General features: G+C 40.1%; 1 protein-coding gene across 1 annotated transcript in view; it reads right to left on the reverse strand.

Annotated features, from left to right (window-relative positions):
• Positions 1-430: 430 nt before the first annotated feature.
• Positions 431-20794, reverse strand: part of PAN2 (PAN2-PAN3 deadenylation complex catalytic subunit PAN2) — a 317774-nt gene continuing 297410 nt past the window's right edge. Inside the window, exons 20-21 of the mRNA XM_067138515.2 lie at positions 6477-6586; positions 431-606 (exon numbers count right to left, since the gene is read on the reverse strand). Of these exons, the coding sequence (XP_066994616.1) occupies positions 431-606; positions 6477-6586 (286 nt within the window). The remainder of the gene's footprint in view (positions 607-6476; positions 6587-20794) is intronic.

Below are 20794 nucleotides of genomic sequence, written 5' to 3' on the forward strand. Positions count from 1 at the left end.
AGAAAAACAATTTTGTCTGGAGACTTAATTCTGTCTCTGCTAATATGCAATACAATTTTAGTTCACACTTTAAACTTATATAATTGTATAAAAGAACTGTTTTAGAAAAAAACCTTGTCCATTTTTATAGTAATTAATTTTTCATTATTTTTACCAATAAATATCCCATAAAATGCTTTTCTTAATACATAAATATAATTCTGTTTTTAAAATTTAAATGCATGTGCTTGTGACATAAAACTAATTTTTTTCACTGGTGAAAGCCTCTTTCTCTAAATTTCCTTATCATTCTTCATAGTTTTCCTACTTCTGAGGTATGAAATTGTTTTGTCCCTGACAACATAATCAGCAATGTTTCGTGTGCTGCCAGTGCCACATAAATGAAATGTAGGCCAATACTTACAGAATTTCTTCAAAGCATGCCCACATATCACACATCATCTACTCCAGGTACTTTCCACTGAAGTCTCTTACCAACTTCATACAACTCCATAAGCATAGCTTCGATGCTTCCTTTCCTTTCCATATCTTTGTAATGACGATACAGATGAAGTGCAGTTCTAGCATCTTCGATAGAATCGTGTGTCACTGACTGAATTTTGATACCTGCAAGAAGATACCAAATATATCAAATGGATACAATATAACCAGAGGAGCAAAATTACCTTAAAGATAACATCTTCTCATTTGGGCTGAATCAGGGCCGTAACATTAGGGCCTGCAATGCAGGTGGGCCCGGGCCTTTAAGGGGCCCTGCAGACACCTAGCCTAATGTTACTCTGCATGGAAATGGTTTGGGCAGTTTCGTAGAATCAGTCTCAATAGTTTGTTTTACAATTTTTACGTAGAGGAATTGCCATTTGGTTGCATCTAGCAGCAGTTATTATAGCACAGCTGTAAACAATGCTTGCTCTTGCCGTCTCTCGCAACACCGCGGTATGCTTCTAAACAAGATCTGCACCAAATTATTTAAAATTAATTACAGCAATGAAAACTGATACTGAATTATCACCTGAGATAGTATTATGCACAAATTTTGCTGAACATTTAACTTTTACTACACATTTATTCAACAACAACAACAACAACAACAACAACAACAACAACAACAACAACAACAACAACAACAACAACAACAACAACAACAACAACAACAACAACAACAACAACAACAACAACAACAACAACAACAACAACAACAACAACAACAACAACAACAACAACAACAACAACAACAACAACAACAACAACAACAACAACAACAACAACAACAACAACAACAACAACAACAACAACAACAACAACAACAACAACAACAACAACAACAACAACAACAACAACAACAACAACAACAACAACAACAACAACAACGTATATTGCCAATAAGAAGTAGGTGTAGTAACACTCAGTCAATTCAGTTTTGAACGACCTCTCCTTATGCGAAGGCTAGCAGTTATGCTGTTTGATATTTTTCAAGCTTTATATAAACAGTTTTTTGGTTTAATTTTGTTCACATATTTATCTGGGTAGTAATCAAATAAATTATTCTAACTGAGACTTTGGTATCGATTACGAGTATAGTTGTGTAGTCACTGTACGTAAAATTAAACCAATTTTAAGTATGAACAACTTAGTGGTGTATGGTTCAGCAGCTTAGCCATTAAACCATGGAGGCAGCCTAATAAAATATATTAAAATTATATTTTAATAATCTTACAATAGTGAATAAACCCTTTGTTTACATAATTATAATATATTGCGTTATCTGCTGTAATAAAATTTATTTTAGTTATTCATAGGTTTTTACATTTTATTTGAGGGGATGAAATTTTACTTTGGTAGGTGGGCCCGCATCACATTTGTTACACCCCTGGGATGAATAGGCCTATATTTATTAGTCTCTTTCAAAGTATAGAGGCAGTAGGTCAAACACAATATGTTCTTAACACAGGCATACTTATAATATATAAATACGGTAACTTAAACTGAAATCAAATAAAATATAATAATAATAATAATAATAATAATAATAATAATAATAATAATAATAATAATAATAATAATAATAATAATCATAATAATAATAATGTTATTGTTTGGGTCATCAGTCCACAGGCTGATTTGATGCAGCGCTCCATCCCAACCTATCCTGTGCTAACATTTTCATTTCTACGTCATTACTACATCCCACATCTACTCTAATTTGCTTGTCATATTCATACCTTGGTCTGCCACTGCCATTTTTACCACCTGCACTTCCCTCAAAAACCAACTGAACAAGTCCTGGGTGCCTTTATGTGTCCTATCATTCTCTCTCTTCTTTTGGTGAAATTTTGTGAAATCATTCACCTCTCATCAATTCAATTCAGTACTTCTTCATTCATAATTCAATCTATCCGTCTCACCTTCAGCATTCTTTTGTAATACCAGATTTCAAAAGCTTCTACTCTCTTTCTTTCTGAACTAGTTATCGTGCATGTTTCACTTCCATACAATGCCATGCTCCATGCGAAAGTCTTCAAAAACATCTATATCAATGTTCAAAATGAGCAAATTTCTTAAAAAAGGCCTTCTTTCCTTGTGCTAGTCTGCACTTTGTGTCCTTATTTCTGCCATCATTAGTTATTCTGCAACCCAAGTAACAATATTCATCTACTTCCTTTAAGGCTTCATTTCCTAATCTAATACAGTATCTCCTGCATAACCTGAATTCATTTAACTGCACTCCATTACTTGTGTTTTGCATTTATTTATTTATTTATTTATTTATTTATTTATTTTCATCGTGTACTCTTTCTCCAAGACTGTGTCCATGCCATTCAGCAATTTCCCCAGATCTTCTGACTTAGATAAAATAACAATATCATCAGCAAACCTCAGAGTTTTGTTTTCCTCTCCTTGGATTGTGATTCCTTTTCCAAATTCCTTTTTGATTTCCTTTACTGCCTACTCTATATAAACATTGAAAAGGAGAGGGGACAAACTGCAGCTATGCCTCATTCCTTTCCCTTTCATAACTTTCAATTCTTATCACTGGACCGATTTTTGTACAGATTGTAGATAATTCTTCTTTCTTGGTATCTGATCCTGATCATCTTCAGAATCTCAAATAGCTTGGTCCAATCAACATTAAGAGCTTGTTAAGAGCTGTCAACATTTTAACTTAACTTTAGTGGAACATATCCACATTTTAGATAATTACCTGGATTTTAAAACATCATCATATTTTAACTAAAAACTAACTCATTTTCTCCTAAATAGATGTGACAGATTTCTATGTACACTACATATATCGTGTCAATTGGATATTTTCATAACTGCTGGACTTCATTCGACTTTAGATCATATCTACAAAAGTCAAAAATGGTTTTGTTTTTAAGTGTGCATGTTTCACATATATTACAAGATTGGTGCCTATAGATACTATTTACTCTAACAATTACAAGACTAAAGACTTTAATAATTTTAAAAACTATACACTATCTGCAAATAATGATTTTAAGTGTTCATAACGTGATTGTTATCTTTGTAAGCTTTTCAAGGAAGTGAAGATGTCTCCTACAGGAGAAGAACCATGTATTCTATACAAATATTGCATAATTAAATGTATGATATAAAAAGTGTTGAATAAGTGGATTTTTTCACTTGACAGGTAATAAAACTTGTACTGCTACTGCTTCCAGTTTGGTTTCTAGTGAAACTGCTTCACTGTAGGTATCAGAATGAGCAAAGATACTAATGCCACCAGAAGCCTGATTGCCATAATTCCATTATTTTGAGTCTAGTCTAAAATTTCTCAAGACCATACGATGATCCAGTCTGAGATTAGTTTCTTGAATACAGAATATACTCAAGGTGAACTGATTGATAAGCTGGCACAGTTCAGTAAGATGTTTGCCATAACTGTTGAAGTTCCACTGTAACAGTGCCATAGTGAGGACTCTTTCTTATTTGTTTTAGGTTATAAGCAGCAAGCCACTTTCTAATCTAAACACTGCTACTGTCCCCATCTGACGATGGAGAAGAACCCCAACGTCCATCACCTCATCACCGGACAAGGTTTTGGAGCAGTAGAGGGTCCCACTGGCTTAAGAGCAGATGCTCCACCTGGTGCTGATAGATACCCTACAGATGGAGGGCACGTTTTCTCCCTAAGAAGAGGGGTGAGGGAGGCCAGGGAAGGGCTCCCTTCTCGTTTTGTTTAGAGGGGCTGGGAGAGACATTCCCAGTCCTATCCTAGTCACTGATGCCATCTCCATCGGCTTTGGAGCGGCTTTCACCAACCTCTTGGGGGAGGGAGACTTAGTGTCCTGCCCTGCTGAGCCAGCTTATTTGCCTTGGCTGGCACAGACTTCTTTGTGGTCGAAGATGGGTTGGACTGCAGCTTCAGGCTTACACTCTTAGCGATGAAGCAAATGTACCTTGGGCACAATGATTTTAGCAGGTGTTGATGAAACAAATGACGAACTTGACAGATTCTGTGCAGCATTCATAGAAATGAACTTGGCATGCTTCCAGGTATAAAAGACTATCCAGAGTCTAATTTCCTGGATCTTCTTCTAACTGAAATAGACAGGACACTTTGTCTTAAGAATGAAGGCCAGGACAGTTAGTGTACATGTTTGTAGGTATGCACTGTTGTGGTCTATGAGCTTTTTTTTTTTCCATGAGTAGCACAGATAGATTTTTTTGAACAAGACACTGTTTGTCTGAACCTCTGGCAATTACAGGAGGTGGAATGTGTGGCCTTATGTTGCAACGATAGGTTGTTACCTTGGCTTTCTCTGGTACACTGATAATTTGAAGGAGACAATGAAGGCACCGGTAGCAATGTCTTTACAGTTGACTTTGCGTGTAACGTGCCTGATGTGTGTCATGCCACAGTTCTTCATGTCTTCCATGAACTCAGGGCCAGTGTTCAAGTCACAATGGAAGATCACTCCTGTGAACCAGAAACAAAGATTTGTGCTCAGAGAGTTAGTGCTCAGGCATTTGGCTGTGACCTGTGTTTTCAGGCAGATACTACAGCAGGGTACATGGCGCTTCCACCCTACGGGTTGTGGATACCGTCTGGGCTTTTGAGCATAGTTGCACATGTAAGAGGTCCTTTCCCATGCAGCAAGTACATTCAATTTTGAATCAGTCTACAACTAACCCTTGAGAGGCGACCAATGACCACATGACCCTTCTAGTCGGCTTTTTTTTTTTTTTTTTGCTAGGGGCTTTACGTCGCACCGACACAGATAGGTCTTATGGCGACGATGGGATAGGAAAGGCCTAGGAGTTGGAAGGAAGCGGCCGTGGCCTTAATTAAGGTACAGCCCCAGCATTTGCCTGGTGTGAAAATGGGAAACCACGGAAAACCATTTTCAGGGCTGCCGATAGTGGGATTCTCCCGGATGCAAGCTCACAGCCGCGCGCCTCTACACTAGTCGGCTTCTATGACAGGTACGGGTTATTTGTACACTGAACGTATTCAAACCCTCCCACCCACAGGGGGTTCAATTCACAACACCACAGCTATAATCCAGTGCCATACCGAGGTCGCTCCTTTCAGTCACCTCGTACAACAGGCAGGGGATACTGCGGTGCCATTATATTACCTCTACGCACAGGGGGATTGAAATAAAGTTCTTTGTATGCAATTCCAGGCCTTTCAAATAAATTCTTTGCTGATTGATCACTTAATGTAAAAATGAAATGGATGATATTCAAATAGAATGATTGACAATGTATTTCCGAATAGGTCTGAAATTTTTAAAATCACTAACTGTTCATTGTATTTAAATGAGAAGGAGCAGCAGTTTCAATCTTATTTACAAATTATTAATCTGTTATAAGTTAGAAAAAGTAGATATCCTATGTACTTCTTCTGAGCAATCAAAGGATAAGTGATCCCTGTAACTTTTGATGTAATATCCAGCACATAAAAAAATGGGAGGATAAAATGTTAATAAAGAGAATAGTTGTCCAAATGATCACTGGTATGAAAATTGAAGAAGTGAAACATAAAACTATGCCTATATGAAAAGTTTTAGTGAAATCAGACTTTATGTTTGCTTACTTCTTCTGACATGTCTAATAATAATAATAATAATAATAATTTTGTGTGGCTATTTCTAGCCGAGTGCAGCCCTTGTAAGGCAGACCCTCCGATGAGGGTGGGCGGCATCTGCCATTTGTAGGTAACTGCGTGTTATTGTGGTGGAGGATAGTGTTATGTGAGTTGCAGGGATGTTGGGGACAGCACAAACACCCAGCCCCCGGGCCACTGGAATTAACCAATGAAGGTTAAAATCCCCGACCCAGCCGGGAATCAAACCAGGGGCCCTCTGAACCGAAGGCCAGTATGCTGACCATTCAGCCAACGAGTCGGACGACATGTCTAATATGAAACACTTATAAAACTGCAATGAGTGGATAAGAAGATATATTTTTCAGAAACATGATATCTGTAACTTTTCAATAAATCTTACCAAGGAAATGCCATGCCAGGAAACGAAGGGATACCATTCGATGATGAGGAAGATGAAATAACAAAACTGTGTCAATGATCTGTTCCGGAGGAACTACAAGATTTATTACCCTGAAACAAACCAAGCAACAATTTCTCAGCATAAACAGAACTTGGAAGTTCTTGAGCATAAATAAATAAACTAAAAATCTCACAATTTTACTGGACAAGTAAACTATACACACTTATGATCCAACAACAAAACAATACCTATATTATAACATTAAAAATATATAACTAATTATCACATGAGAAACAGTTTAAACAAAAAACTTGCTGATACAGTATTTTTATGACCAAGAGTAAACTAACAGATACAGTCAAATTTAAAATATTCTGCATCTACTGTGTATGTGTAAATATGACCTATTAAGTAACTGCAATCAACCTAACATCCAAGATGCAGCAGGGATCTTAACATCATTTCCATCCACTGTTAAAAGTAAAGAATATATTCAATGAATCTATATTTTACAGAATGTATCAGTGCTCTATAGTCCAAATACTTTGTGAGCACCCTTTGAGTGACCGGTGGGGCATGGTCATGTAGGCAGGATGGGAGGTCTGCCTCCAGCAAGATATAGCAGATATCCTGGATTCAGGAGGTCATTTGGACTGTATTGCGATTGACCTATCTAAGGCATTTGATAGGGTAGATCATGGGAGACTACTGGAAAAATGAGTGCAATTGGACTTGACAAAACAGTGACTGAATGGGTGGCTATGTTTCTAGAAAATAGAACTCAGAGAATTAGAGTAGGCAAAGCTTTATCTGTCCCTGTAATAAGTAAGAAGGGAATTCCTCAAGGCAGTATTTTTGGACCTTTATGTTTTCTTATATACTGTATATCAATGATATGTGTAAAGAAGTGGAATCAGAGATAAGGCTTTTGCAGATGATGTTATTCTGTACAGAGTAATAAATAAATCACAAGATTGTGAGCAAGTGTAAAATGACCTCGATAATGTTGTGAGATGGACAGTAGGCAATGGTATGATGATAAAGGGGGCTAAAAGTCAGGTTGTGAGTTTCACAAATAGGAAAAGTCCCCTCACTTTTAATTACTGGGTTGATGGGATGAAAGTTCCTTTTGGGGATCATTGTAGGTAAATTGGTCTTAATATAAGGAAAGATCTTCATTGGGGTAATCACACAAATATGATTATAAATAAAAGGTACAGATTTCTGCACATGGTTATGCGGGTATTTAGGGGTTATAGTAAGGATGTAAAGGAGAGGGCATATAAGTCTCTGGTAAGACCCCAACTAGAGTATGGTTCCAGTGTATGGGACCCTCACCAGGGTTACTTGATTTAAGAACTGGAAAAAATCCTAAGAAAAGCAGCTCGATTTGTTCTGGGTGATTTCCGACAAAACAGTAGCGTTAAAAAATGTTGCAAAATTTGGGTTGGGATGACTTGGGAGAAAGGAGACGAGCTGCTCGACTAAGTGGTATGTGACATAGATGTTGATTCCCATAGGGAACCTGAAATATTTGTCCTGAATGAGTAAATTTATAATACCAATGTATTTGGTCCGTTATTGGACATTATAAATTTTCCAGCTAACTCATTCCTGGTTGCCAGCGTTTTGCCCCAGTGTGCTAAATTGGGCTCATCTTTTGGGAAATAGCACACCCACCAAGATGCATGGCTAGTGCATACCGTGGAGGCCACTGCATAGGCTAGTTGGAGCCACCGGCAGTCCCAATGCTCTATGAGAGACTTTGTCTCATTTCCAAAAATTGATGCCTGCCTGGCCATCAGATGACATACATGTTGATTCCCATAGGGAACCTGAAATATTTATCCTGAATGAGTAAATTTATACTACCAATGTATTTGGTCCGTTATTGGACATTATAAATTTTCCAGCTAACTCATTCTTGGTTGCCAGCGTTTTGCCATAGTGTACTAAATTGGGCTCATCAGTTGGTAAATAGCACACCCACCAAGACGCATTGCTAGTACATACCCTGGAGGCCACTGCATAGGCTACTTGGAGCCACCGGCAGTGCCAATGCACTATGAGAGACTTCGTCTCATTTCCAGAAATTGATGCTTGCCTGGCCATCAGATGACACAGATGTTGATTCACATAGAGAACCTGAAATATTTATCCCGAATGAGTAAATTTATAATTCCAATGTATTTGGTCCGTTATTGGACATTATAAATTTTCCAGCTAACTCATTCCTGGCTGCCAGCGTTTTGCCACATTGTGCTAAATTAGGCTCATTAGTTGGTAAATAGCACACCCACCAAGATGCATGGCTAGTGCATACCATGGAGCTACTGCCAGTGCCAATGCACTATGAGAGACTCTGTCTCATTTCCAAAAATTGATGCCTGCCTGGCCTACGCAGTGGCCTCCACGGTATGCACCAGCCATGCGTCTTGGTGGGTCTGTTATTTGCCAACTGATGAGCCCAACTTAGCACACTGAGGTGAAACACTGGCAACCAGGAATGAGTTAGCTGGAGAATTTATAATGGTACTATAAGTGGTATGTTCTGAGCTGTCAGTGGAGAGATGGTGTGGAATGACATTAGTAGATGAATAAGTTTGAGTGGTGTCTTTAAAAGTAGGAAAGATCACAATATGAAGATAAAGTTGGAAATCAAGAGGACAAATTGGGGCAAATATTCGTTTATAGAAGAGGAGTTAGAGACTGGAATAACTTACCAAGAGAGATGTCTAATAAATTTCCAATTTCTTTTCAGTCATTTAAGAAAAGTTAAGGAAAGCAATAGATAGGTAATCTGCCACCTGGGCGACTGCCGTAAATGCAGATCAGTGGTGACTGATTGATTGATTGATTGATTGATTGCTTGTTTGATTGACTTGGCAGAGTCCATTGGGAAAGTAGCAAAGGGTAGGAGCAGAATACCCATTAGACTAAGAATTATTCACAATTCATTTTGCCACTGGTAAAAAGAATACTGCATCCTGATGGGTTAATAATGGTATGCTTGGAGAAAGATATTACCTTCCCTGCTTTTTAAAATTTAAAATAAACAAACAAATTAATGCATATATGATGTTTCACGATATGGTCTTGGGACATCAAGATCAACAATAAGTGTGAAGATTTGTCTTATAACCTGTGTCACTGAGACGATTGTATCAACGTGTGTGTTTATAATTGTAGAGAGGATTGGGAAGGAGGCGAACATTGCACATATGCTTACCACAGAGTTATAAGGTTTTGCGATTAAAAAAGGTACCGTAAACATTACTGTTTTGTTATAACCTAACTATCTAAATATAAACATAAGATGTACTTTTGCTAAAATCAAAAACAAATGGACATTATGCTTTACTGGTATACAAGGAAATTATTGTACATACAAAAATATGATCTTGCCCTCGCAGAGGCCTCCCGGGATTTTAAGAGGTCCTTGAACTCATGTCCACTACATTTCACAAAGGAGTTGAACAAATAACAAATCTAACAGATAAACAATGTACAATTTAAAGTTCATACCACAACAAAATATAAATTTACATCATTACCAAACCAAACTATAGAACTAAAAATGTATTAAAACTGTGTGAGGAACAGAGAACTTGACCTAGGAGCGAGTAAGGTGCCCGTCTATCATCCAGTGCAAGACACTCCAAGTGTAGATTATCATCCAGTGCAAGACACTTCAAGTGTAGATGAAGACTGGGCAGCAGGAGTGGGAGTCGAGGCACCCGCCTCCCCCCTCGCTTGCCCCTTGTCGCGTGTGTGGCCGATCCCCGAGCAGGATGCTTTTTTAAGTATTTGGGCTAAAGTAAGATTCTTTTGATAAAGAGAATACATAATTATCAGGAGAAACTGGATTTACTCTTCTGTTAATTAATAGAATTACACATAATATTCACATTTTTGCTGTATCAGAAAGTACATTTTCATTATGACCTCATTACTGCATAACAAACTGAACATACACTACCTCTTCATAGATATCTAGACACCTACTTGAAACTGTAATCTTTAAGTGTTCTTAGATAATATTGCCCAGTAGTGGACAGTAATACGATGAGAGCCCATCCTTGTCCTGTATTATAGCTTGAACTCTGTGGGGGAGACTGTCTACTACGTGTCTGAATATCTCTAGGAGAATAGCAGATTATTCTTCCTGCACTGCTTTAGTCGAAACTGGTACCAATTATAAAGGACACTATATTAGACTAAATGTATTGAATAAGTGCACCTTTCTCTACCCTTTGATACTGCTTTAGCAAGCGTAGTTAGTGATGTGGATTGTTGGGGTCTGGTATGAAGTCACCATTCTAGTTCATCCCAGAGGGGTTCAAGAGAATCAAGGTTGGGGCTCTGGCTGGCCAGTCCATTTCTGGAACCTTACTGTCCACAAATCCCTCAAGAACAGACACCGCTTGAAGGCAGGTAACATTATCATGCTGAAACACACAGTGATCATCCACGGACTGGTCTTCTACTATAGACAACACACTGGTCAAAATGTTATTATATCCTTCTACGTTTAACCTTCTCTGTAACATTAAGAGAGGACCAAGTTTTTTCCATGAAAAACACCCCTATACTGCCATCTCACCTTCATTAAATTTCACTGAAGGCACTGTACAGGTTAGCATCTATCGTTTATCAAACACACTGACTACATCATGGTAAAGCATGATTCATCACTCGAAATCATACATGGTCCACGGACCAGTGATAATATACACGCTATGTCAAGCAATTTTTCCAAACCACCTCCTACAAAGCTTTTGCAATCCCTATCCGTCAACATACATGGCCTACCTGAGTGTGGATTTGTTGTGGTTGTCTTCCTGTTTCCATGTCCCTGATCGATTTAGGGTGGCTTGTGAAGAATGGAAATGGCCCTGACTGACTATTTACTGATGTGGCAACAAATAACCATTCCACATTTGAAGTCACTAAGCTCTCTTGTTCCACTCATTCTGCAGGTATCTTGTAGCACTGAACAATATGAATCTCTCAGCTGCCTTTTATAGCAGCAATGGTAGTCATAGTGACACCTAGACTCTAGTTTACATGTATAGAGGAGAAAAAAGATATTTTCGATCAAATAGTACAGCAAACTCCTCATTATCCAGGTGTGGATTATTTGGTTTGTGAGTTATCCATGCACCCCCGAGATTTGTTGTATTATTATATTTCCGTTATTTTTGTCACAGCATTTTGAATACGTGTCAACTGGGCACTCTTGACAGCAAGTGTGCTGACGGTGTGCTTTATTCGAGAACTAAACGCTAAACAATGTACTGTATAGCAGTTCCTTGTTGGTATTCTGTGATAGTAGTTCAGTCACTACTGATCTGCATTTAGGGCAGTCGCCCAGATGGCAGATTCCCTATCTGTTATTTTCCTAGCCTTTTCTTAAATGCCTGCAAAGAAACTGGAAATTTATTGAACATCTCCCTTGGTAAGTTATTCCTGTACCGGGCGGTACACCTCCACGCCGCTAATTTAAAATTTGCGCCAGTTGAAACTCCTCTGCTGGAGGAAGTCTGTACTTTATCTATGCTATTAATTCTCTACTTTCTCAGTAGATGTCACCACGTGGAAAATTTTGAGTTTTTGAACTGTGTCATTTTTGATGTGTTTTTGTTTTGCTTGAAGTAAGAAGTGTGAACTTTCTCTTCTAGAGGACACTACTGAAGATCAACAATAGTGCACCCTAGTGCGGAGTCAAAGAACTATTTTGTTGGAGAAATTCTTATTTCAAATGTTCGTTCTTTGCTAAATTTCTTTCAGTCATTGGTTAAGTTGGCAATATTAACCCCTTCTTTCCCCTTGTTTTAAATCTAGCCTATCCCGAATTTCTTAAATTAATTTTCCACCAATTATGTGTTTCTTCTTAGTATTGTGTAGGGGGTTTATTGATGAACCAATAAAATCCTCGTGGGAGGGTGTTCTCATTCCCCTAACGCCTAGAAACTTCTGCGAGAGTATATAAACTGCTGATTTTAGGGTCTCCGGGCCACTTCAGTTCCAGCTTTCAGTGTATTAAGTACATAGCAGGAGGCGGGAAGCGCCTCTTTCCTCGGCAGCGGTCAACAACAAGGTAATGGCCGATTAATAACTTCTTTCTTTGCTTGCTCAGCAGTTTAACTCTCGGGGCGGGTTCTAAGCGTTCCACCATGTAACCTTTTCCTAAATGTAACTACTCCTTTTATATATTATCTTTTAAAGCTACATACTGGGATAGAGAGTGCTAACCCTCTCGAGCTCCCACTCATATTGTTTTGAGGTGAACTTATTTTTCTCAACCTATTCTTCGTTAATGTAAAACAAATTGTTCTCTTCTTAAGTCACCTCTTTAGTATGGGATTAGCCCTTGTATTAACGGCCTAGTGCCAAGTAGGTCTTAATCAAAGTGTATTAGGAGTGCAAGTTCGCCTCCTCTCAAATTGTTATTTTAGAGGTCATTTAATTGACCTCCTTTTCATTTAATAGACCTCAGTAGATTGGGTATTTTACCCCTGTGTTTACGTCCGTTGAGGACAGCTTGAAGGTGGAGTTTGGTGTGGCCTGGGAGAGGCTTAAATCTGAGAGCGAGTGGCTCTTTTGAGAATTGAGTGTTGTATGCCTCGTGGAGGCTTTTCAGTGTAATTTGGAGCTAGGGCTCCTAGGTATGAATGGGGTTTTCTGCCCCTCTGTTGAAACTTGTGTTTGGAGGTAAAACTGAGCTGATTGCCCAAGCATTGTGTTTTCAGGGCTCGAAGCCCAAATCCTGTAAATATTGTAACTACCCTTGGACTTGCTACTTTGTACCTGCCATGCTTGTTATTTCTATGTTTTTGAAAAGAAAATATAACCTGGTTAAATTTTAAATTAATTTTACTTTAGTAGCTTGAGACCCGTTCACCACCCCGCACCTTCTTTCACGCATAACTACCACAAAAACTCGGTAACAAGTGGTAGCAGAGCGTGGTTGAATGGGTCTCAATTTAGCCCCTTTTGACGGCTAAACATTGTTTTGTTCCGAACTCTAACAATTTTCTCAGTTGCTGGAATTTTTTTTTTGAGTTTTTCAAAATTGTTCTGTCATCATGCCCGGACCTCGCGATGTTCTCCATCTTAACTATTTGCGCAAGGAGGAGTTGATATATGAGTTAACTATTAGAAATGTGCAATCTGGAGGCACGGTTGCAGTAGACACAAATAAGCTTAGAGAGTCCCTAGATTTGCCCATTTCCATCCCCAATTTGGGAGAGAAAGAAATTGACGACTCTCTTTCCACGATCACGGAGAATATTACTGGGCTAGCTTCTGTAGTTAGTTTTTTTGATGAAAATGATCCTTCTCCTAATCAAATTAAGCGTGTGCAAGCTAGGCTATATCACTTTTCAAATAGAGTTAACGATCTGTTGTCTCTAAAGTTGAATGACGTTCAGAAGAAGGAAGCTAGTACGCTGCTTGAAAATATGTCTGAATTATCTAGCAAGGTCACTCAATTGTTAACAGGGGAGGTTCCTCCCAAAAGCGATCTAACCACCATAGTGAATACAGGTAGTGAGGAAGCGCCTCCCAAGGGAGAAGTCAATAGGATAACCGTTGCTGCCCAAACTATCCCTGCCCCATTGGACAACGAATCTGAACGCCGTGCATCGTTGAGTAACATCCGTTCGGAATTAACTTCATTGCCATTGAAACCTTTACCTACTATGTCACCCGGGTTCAGCAGCTTGCCTCATCCATTGGCAATGTTGCTCAGAGGTATATCGAAGTTTTCGGTTAATACCACCAGTGAAGTAATTTCCTTTTTAAGATTTTTAGTTGAATTTCAGGATCATGCCCTTGTGTTTTCTCTTTCTCCATGTCAAATTTTGCAAATTATCTATCCGTATGCTATTGGTATTCTCTCTGATAAAATCGTAAGAGCCATTGCCGAGCAATCATCTATTGAGGATTTCCATGCCCACTTGCTAGCTAACTTCATCCCGGCTAGGGCCAGGTCCTCCCTTATTCAGAAGTACTATTATCGTGTACAGCGCTTGGATGAGAACTTGGCTGATTTCATACAAGATATTAAATTCTATACTAGGGTGTTTGCTCTTCACTTCCCTGAGGATCAAATTGTACAAGCTATTGTGGAAGGTATTTCACCATCCTATAGGTCATATTTGTGTTTCGCGGCGTGCCCGCAAACTTTCTCGGAACTTGAAGCATTGGCCGTCTCAGCGGAAGGAGTTAGATACGCAGATTCATTGCGTGTAGCGAAAGAACCCCCGCCTTCTTTTAGTAATACTCGGCCTCCACCTCGCCGACCAGTCACACCCCGTAAATGCTATGCATGTGGGTCGCCTGACCACCTGCGCAATAAGTGTCCACTGATCAAGTCTAGTAGGGCAAATAACGGAGCTGGTTCATCACAAGGCTGTTTTAAATGTGGGGCTTTCTCACATATCGCCAAGAATTGCCCAAACTCGATTAGCACCCCCTCCTGCTCAACTTCTGGTGCAAATTCCACCTATGCCAATAATAAAAAGTGACTAGTGGCTTCGGCTGAGTCGACTAATCCATCTTCCCGAGACTCAGCCCCTGGTAAACAGGTTGTAAATTCAGGGAACGAGCAATTTTCAAATTTATCTTTTGTAGGTCCCAAAGAGTGTCTTAGGATTGCGGCGGATTCCCCCGCACCTGTTCCTTTTCTTAAGATTGAGTTAAATAACGAGCCTATAACAGCTCTCTTAGATTCAGGCAGTGTTTGTTCGATTATTTCGGCTGAATGGTATTCTAAATTGAAATCTGTTTGTAAACTACCTGACTATGTCTCATCTCCTGTTCAATATGTTTCGGCTAATTCATCCCCATTAGAAATTCTAGGTTCCTTATTGGTCAAAATTCGTATTTTTAAATTCACATGGAAAGTTAAATTGTTTGTGGCTAAGCACTTGTCTTGCCCCATCATACTGGGAGCGGACTTCATTTCTCACACTGGTCTTGTGCTCGATCTTCAGAGTAAGTCGTGCACATTCAAATTTGCGTCCAATTGTAAAATTCCCTTGTTAAAGTGTAATTCTGCGTCATGTTCATCTATTTCGCCTACCCAGGATGAGATGTTGTTAGACCTTAGACATCTACCTGAGGAGCAGGCTGATAGTATTCGTAAGCTGTGTCAGTCATTTCCAGAGGTGTTCTCTGATACTCTTGGTGTTACTGACCTGATAGAATACAAAATTGAGGTCACGGATTCGATTCCTGTCCGTTTTCCACCTTATAGGCTATCTCCACCTAAAATGAAGGCTCTGAAAGAAATTATCGATCAGATGTTGAAGGACGGTATTATTAGGCCCTCTAAGTCGGCGTATTCGTCACCTATTTTTCTAGTTCCGAAACCCCAAGGAGGCTTCAGGCCTGTCATTGATTATAGGGCTCTCAATCGGAAGGTGGTGTTGCAATCTGTGCCCCTTCCTGACCTTCATTCTTGTTTTTCATGGTTTCGTAAGGCCAAGTTCTTTACTATCCTGGACTTGAATCAGGCCTATAATCAAATTCCCCTTGCCGAAGAGTCTAAACATCTTACAGCGTTTGCCACGGACTGGAACTTATACGAATACAACCGCATGCCTTTCGGGCTCCCCACGGGAGCAGCTGTACTCACTAGGCTACTAGATAGGGTCTTCTCCGACATCAAATTTGAGTACTTATATCACTACTTGGATGATGTCGTCGTATTTTCAGAGACTTTTGAAGAGCATCTAGATCATCTGCGAGAAGTTCTCGATCGCCTTCGTAAAGCTGGGTTAACTGTTAAGTTGTCCAAGGTTGCCTTTGCTAAGCCCTCTATGTCTTTCCTAGGGCATATTGTGTCACCTGATGGTGTAGCCGTCGATCATTCTAGAACACAGGCCATCCGTGATTTTAAACCTCCCAAGGACATCAAAGGCATCGCCAGGTTTATTGGTATGGTGAATTTCTTCAGGAAGTTTATTCCTAACTTCGCTAATAGAGCGGCGCCCTTAAACCTTCTTCGTAGGAAAGGCATCAAATTTGAGTGGGGACCTTCTCAACAAGCCGCTTTTGAAGACCTTAAATTAGCTCTTTGTAATGCCCCTGTACTTGCTATGCCTGATTTCTCGAAGAAATTCATCGTCCAAACCGACGCGTCGTCGTCAGCAGTAGCGGCAGTCCTTCTTCAAGAGACTGAACTAGGGAGGCGACCCATCGCCTATGCATCTAGGACCTTGTCGGCTCAAGAAGCCAAGTATTCCATATATGAGCTAGAAGGTTTGGCAGTCTTATTCGCCTTAGAGAAGTTCCGTCTCTATCTGGAACATGTTAAATTCGACCTGGAGACAGATAATCAAGCCTTAAGCTGGGTCTTAGGTAGGCCGCGTCGTACTGGTCGTATAGCCCGTTGGGCCATCCGTATTTCTGCCTTCCAGTTTGATGTTAGACATATCAGAGGTACCGAAAATGTTGTTGCTGATGGACTCAGTCGTATGTTTTCAAACGACGCTGAGAACCATGAACCGGTCGACCGTTCATCACCTCCCGAGTCCACACTATTTGATGTTAATGCCATCTTAACTGATGCCCCCATGCTCTTTAGGGATATCGAGAAATACCAACGTGAAGATCCGACGCTGGCTCCGATAATGGAAACCCTTTCTTCTGGGGAACATGTCGTTCCTTATGTTCTGAGGAATGGTGTTTTATGTTGCCCTTCGAGGCATGACAAGATGATGAAAGTTGTTGTTCCAGCGGTTCTTGTACCTATGATCTTCAAGTATTATCATGAGACCCCATTAGGAGGGCATCTGGGTATCTTTAAAACTCGTGAAAAGATCCGTGAAATGTTCATCTGGAAAGGTATGGACGGTGAAATCCGTGAACTTGTAAAAGCTTGTAAATCTTGTTTGCTCAGTAAACCCACCATGTCCACCAAGGTAGGCCTTTTGTCTTCGCATCAAGCATCGCGCCCCATGGAACGCCTGTATATTGATTATGTAGGACCCTTCCCCCAGTCGAAGGGAAATGCCAACAAATTCATCTTTGTATGTGTAGATGGTTTTACAAGATTTTCCTGGTTATTTCCGACTAAGCTGGCTACCGCTCAGTCTACCATTACTTGCTTAAATTCTATTTTTGCTTCTTTTGGTCCGTGCCGATATATTGTATCTGATAATGCTAAGGCGTTTACATCTAATTTATTTCGTAAATTCTGCTTTGACCTGTCCATCTCTCATGTAACTACTTCTGCTTATTACCCTCAACCATCTCTGGCTGAACGGGTTAATCGTAATCTCAGGTCCGCACTTATTGCCTATCATCATGAAGATCATTCCAGGTGGGACACGTCCCTGCATTGGTTAGCTTTTGCTCTGAATTCGGCGGTTCATGAATCACATAAATTTACTCCAGCTTCTTTGATGTTCAAATTTGTTCCCAACACGCCGCTCTCTAACCTCTGGTCTCTGAGTGACATTCTACCCGAGACAATAGATCCGGATAATATTAAAGATCTTTGGAAGAAGGCTAAAGCCAATCTTAAGGTATCTCATGAAAAAGTTAGGGAAAGGTATGATCGTGGACGGAGACCCACCACTTTGAAGGTAGGTGACCAGGTGATGGTCAAGAACTTTGTTCACGCGGGCAAGCTTGCCCCCAGATTCCATGGGCCATGCATTATTCTGGATTTCCTTACGCCGGTTACCTTATTGTTAAGTAATCCAGCCACCGAGAGGATATTTAGAGTTCACCTGTCCCAGGTGAAACCGGTGTAATTTCTGTGTTAACTTGCTTCATATTATTTTGAAAGGAATATCAAGGTTATATTTTTTTTTGAGTTTCACTTTTAAGGCTTTCTGCCCCTTCTATAATAGTTTGTCTTATATGTAAGCTTTTTGTAAAACCTTCCCCGATCCGTTAAACTGCCATTTTGTCCTGACCATGGCCATTACCACGCTCCCGTCTCCTGCTATATACACTGTGGCTTAATTACAATTAATGCCATGGACACCTGCACGCCGCTGACCCCTCAACCTCTTCACCAAGCCTGTGCCCTCAAAAAGATGATGGTCCAACACAATTCTGCCGCCTAGCTTTAATGTTTCAGTGCCCCCGCAGCCGCGCGGCGCCATGCAGCAACTGGGGCAGAGGACGGGCCCCCTCTTCTCCAGCGAGGACGACATGTGCACGGCGAGCCGGAGCTCTCCTCCCGGCCAAGGCTGATGTGCGGCGCACGACCTGCTACTTGCCCGCAGCCTGTATATCTTCACCGCGGGCGCGGCGTGTTTCAACACCTCTGCTCCCCTCATAGTGCGGGCGAGCGGTATCTCAGGGTACTTGAGGGGTCCGAGCGGCCTCCCTTTGGACGCAAGCTGCAACGGCCGGTCTGGCCATTCAACTTCATCAACATCAACTACATGGACAGTTACGATAAGCAATGACTACACTTGGGAATTCAAAAGCAATATTTGGTGGCAATTGCAAAATTTTTCTTCACCTCTAAAAATTAAAAGTTTATCTCCTGAATTCCACTTCTACAACCATAAAGACTTTACTTCACCTCCAGTTACAACAAAAATTTTGAAACTGAATCAAACCACATTAAGAAAATCTTATAAATTTTTTGGCAATTAATCTCCATATCTACATCAAAACTTGGACCTTGTTTTCAAACGAATTTCATGTGTCACCCCTGGAGGAACTTTTGGGGGGGGAGGTCTGTACCGGGCGGTACACCTCCACGCCGCTAATTTAAAATTTGCGCCAGTTGAAACTCCTCTGCTGGAGGAAGTCTGAACTTTATCTATGCTATTAATTCTCTACTTTCTCAGTAGATGTCACCACGTGGAAAATTTTGAGTTTTTGAACTGTGTCATTTTTGATGTGTTTTTGTTTTGCTTGAAGTAAGAAGTGTGAACTTTCTCTTCTAGAGGACACTACTGAAGATCAACAATAGTGCACCCTAGTGCGGAGTCAAAGAACTATTTTGTTGGAGAAATTCTTATTTCAAATGTTCGTTCTTTGCTAAATTTCTTTCAGTCATTGGTTAAGTTTCCCCTTGTTTTAAATCTAGCCTATCCCGAATTTCTTAAATTAATTTTCCACCAATTATGTGTTTCTTCTTAGTATTGTGTAGGGGGTTTATTGATGAACCAATAAAATCCTCGTGGGAGGGTGTTCTCATTCCCCTAACGCCTAGAAACTTCCGCGAGAGTATATAAACTGCTGATTTTAGGGTCTCCGGGCCACTTCAGTTCCAGCTTTCAGTGTATTAAGTACATAGCAGGAGGCGGGAAGCGCCTCTTTCCTCGGCAGCGGTCAACAACAAGGTAATGGCCGATTAATAACTTCTTTCTTTGCTTGCTCAGCAGTTTAACTCTCGGGGCGGGTTCTAAGCGTTCCACCATGTAACCTTTTCCTAAATGTAACTACTCCTTTTATATATTATCTTTTAAAGCTACATACTGGGATAGAGAGTGCTAACCCTCTCGAGCTCCCACTCATATTGTTTTGAGGTGAACTTATTTTTCTCAACCTATTCTTCGTTAATGTAAAACAAATTGTTCTCTTCTTAAGTCACCTCTTTAGTATGGGATTAGCCCTTGTATTAACGGCCTAGTGCCAAGTAGGTCTTAATCAAAGTGTATTAGGAGTGCAAGTTCGCCTCCTCTCAAATTGTTATTTTAGAGGTCATTTAATTGACCTCCTTTTCATTTAATAGACCTCAGTAGATTGGGTATTTTACCCCTGTGTTTACGTCCGTTGAGGACAGCTTGAAGGTGGAGTTTGGTGTGGCCTGGGAGAGGCTTAAATCTGAGAGCGAGTGGCTCTTTTGAGAATTGAGTGTTGTATGCCTCGTGGAGGCTTTTCAGTGTAATTTGGAGCTAGGGCTCCTAGGTATGAATGGGGTTTTCTGCCCCTCTGTTGAAACTTGTGTTTGGAGGTAAAACTGAGCTGATTGCCCAAGCATTGTGTTTTCAGGGCTCGAAGCCCAAATCCTGTAAATATTGTAACTACCCTTGGACTTGCTACTTTGTACCTGCCATGCTTGTTATTTCTATGTTTTCGAAAAGAAAATATAACCTGGTTAAATTTTAAATTAATTTTACTTTAGTAGCTTGAGACCCGTTCACCACCCCGCACCTTCTTTCACGCATAACTACCACAAAAACTCGGTAACAATTCCAATCCCTAACTCCCCTTCCTATAAACGAATATTTGCCCCAATTTGTCCTCTTGAATTCCAATTTTATCTTCATATTGTGATCTTTCCTACTTTTAAAGACACCACTCAAACTTATTCGTCTACTGTTGTCATTCCACGC

The sequence above is a fragment of the Anabrus simplex genome, chromosome 1 (genome assembly GCF_040414725.1).
Source record: "Anabrus simplex isolate iqAnaSimp1 chromosome 1, ASM4041472v1, whole genome shotgun sequence".
Classification (NCBI taxonomy): Eukaryota; Metazoa; Arthropoda; class Insecta; order Orthoptera; family Tettigoniidae; genus Anabrus; species Anabrus simplex.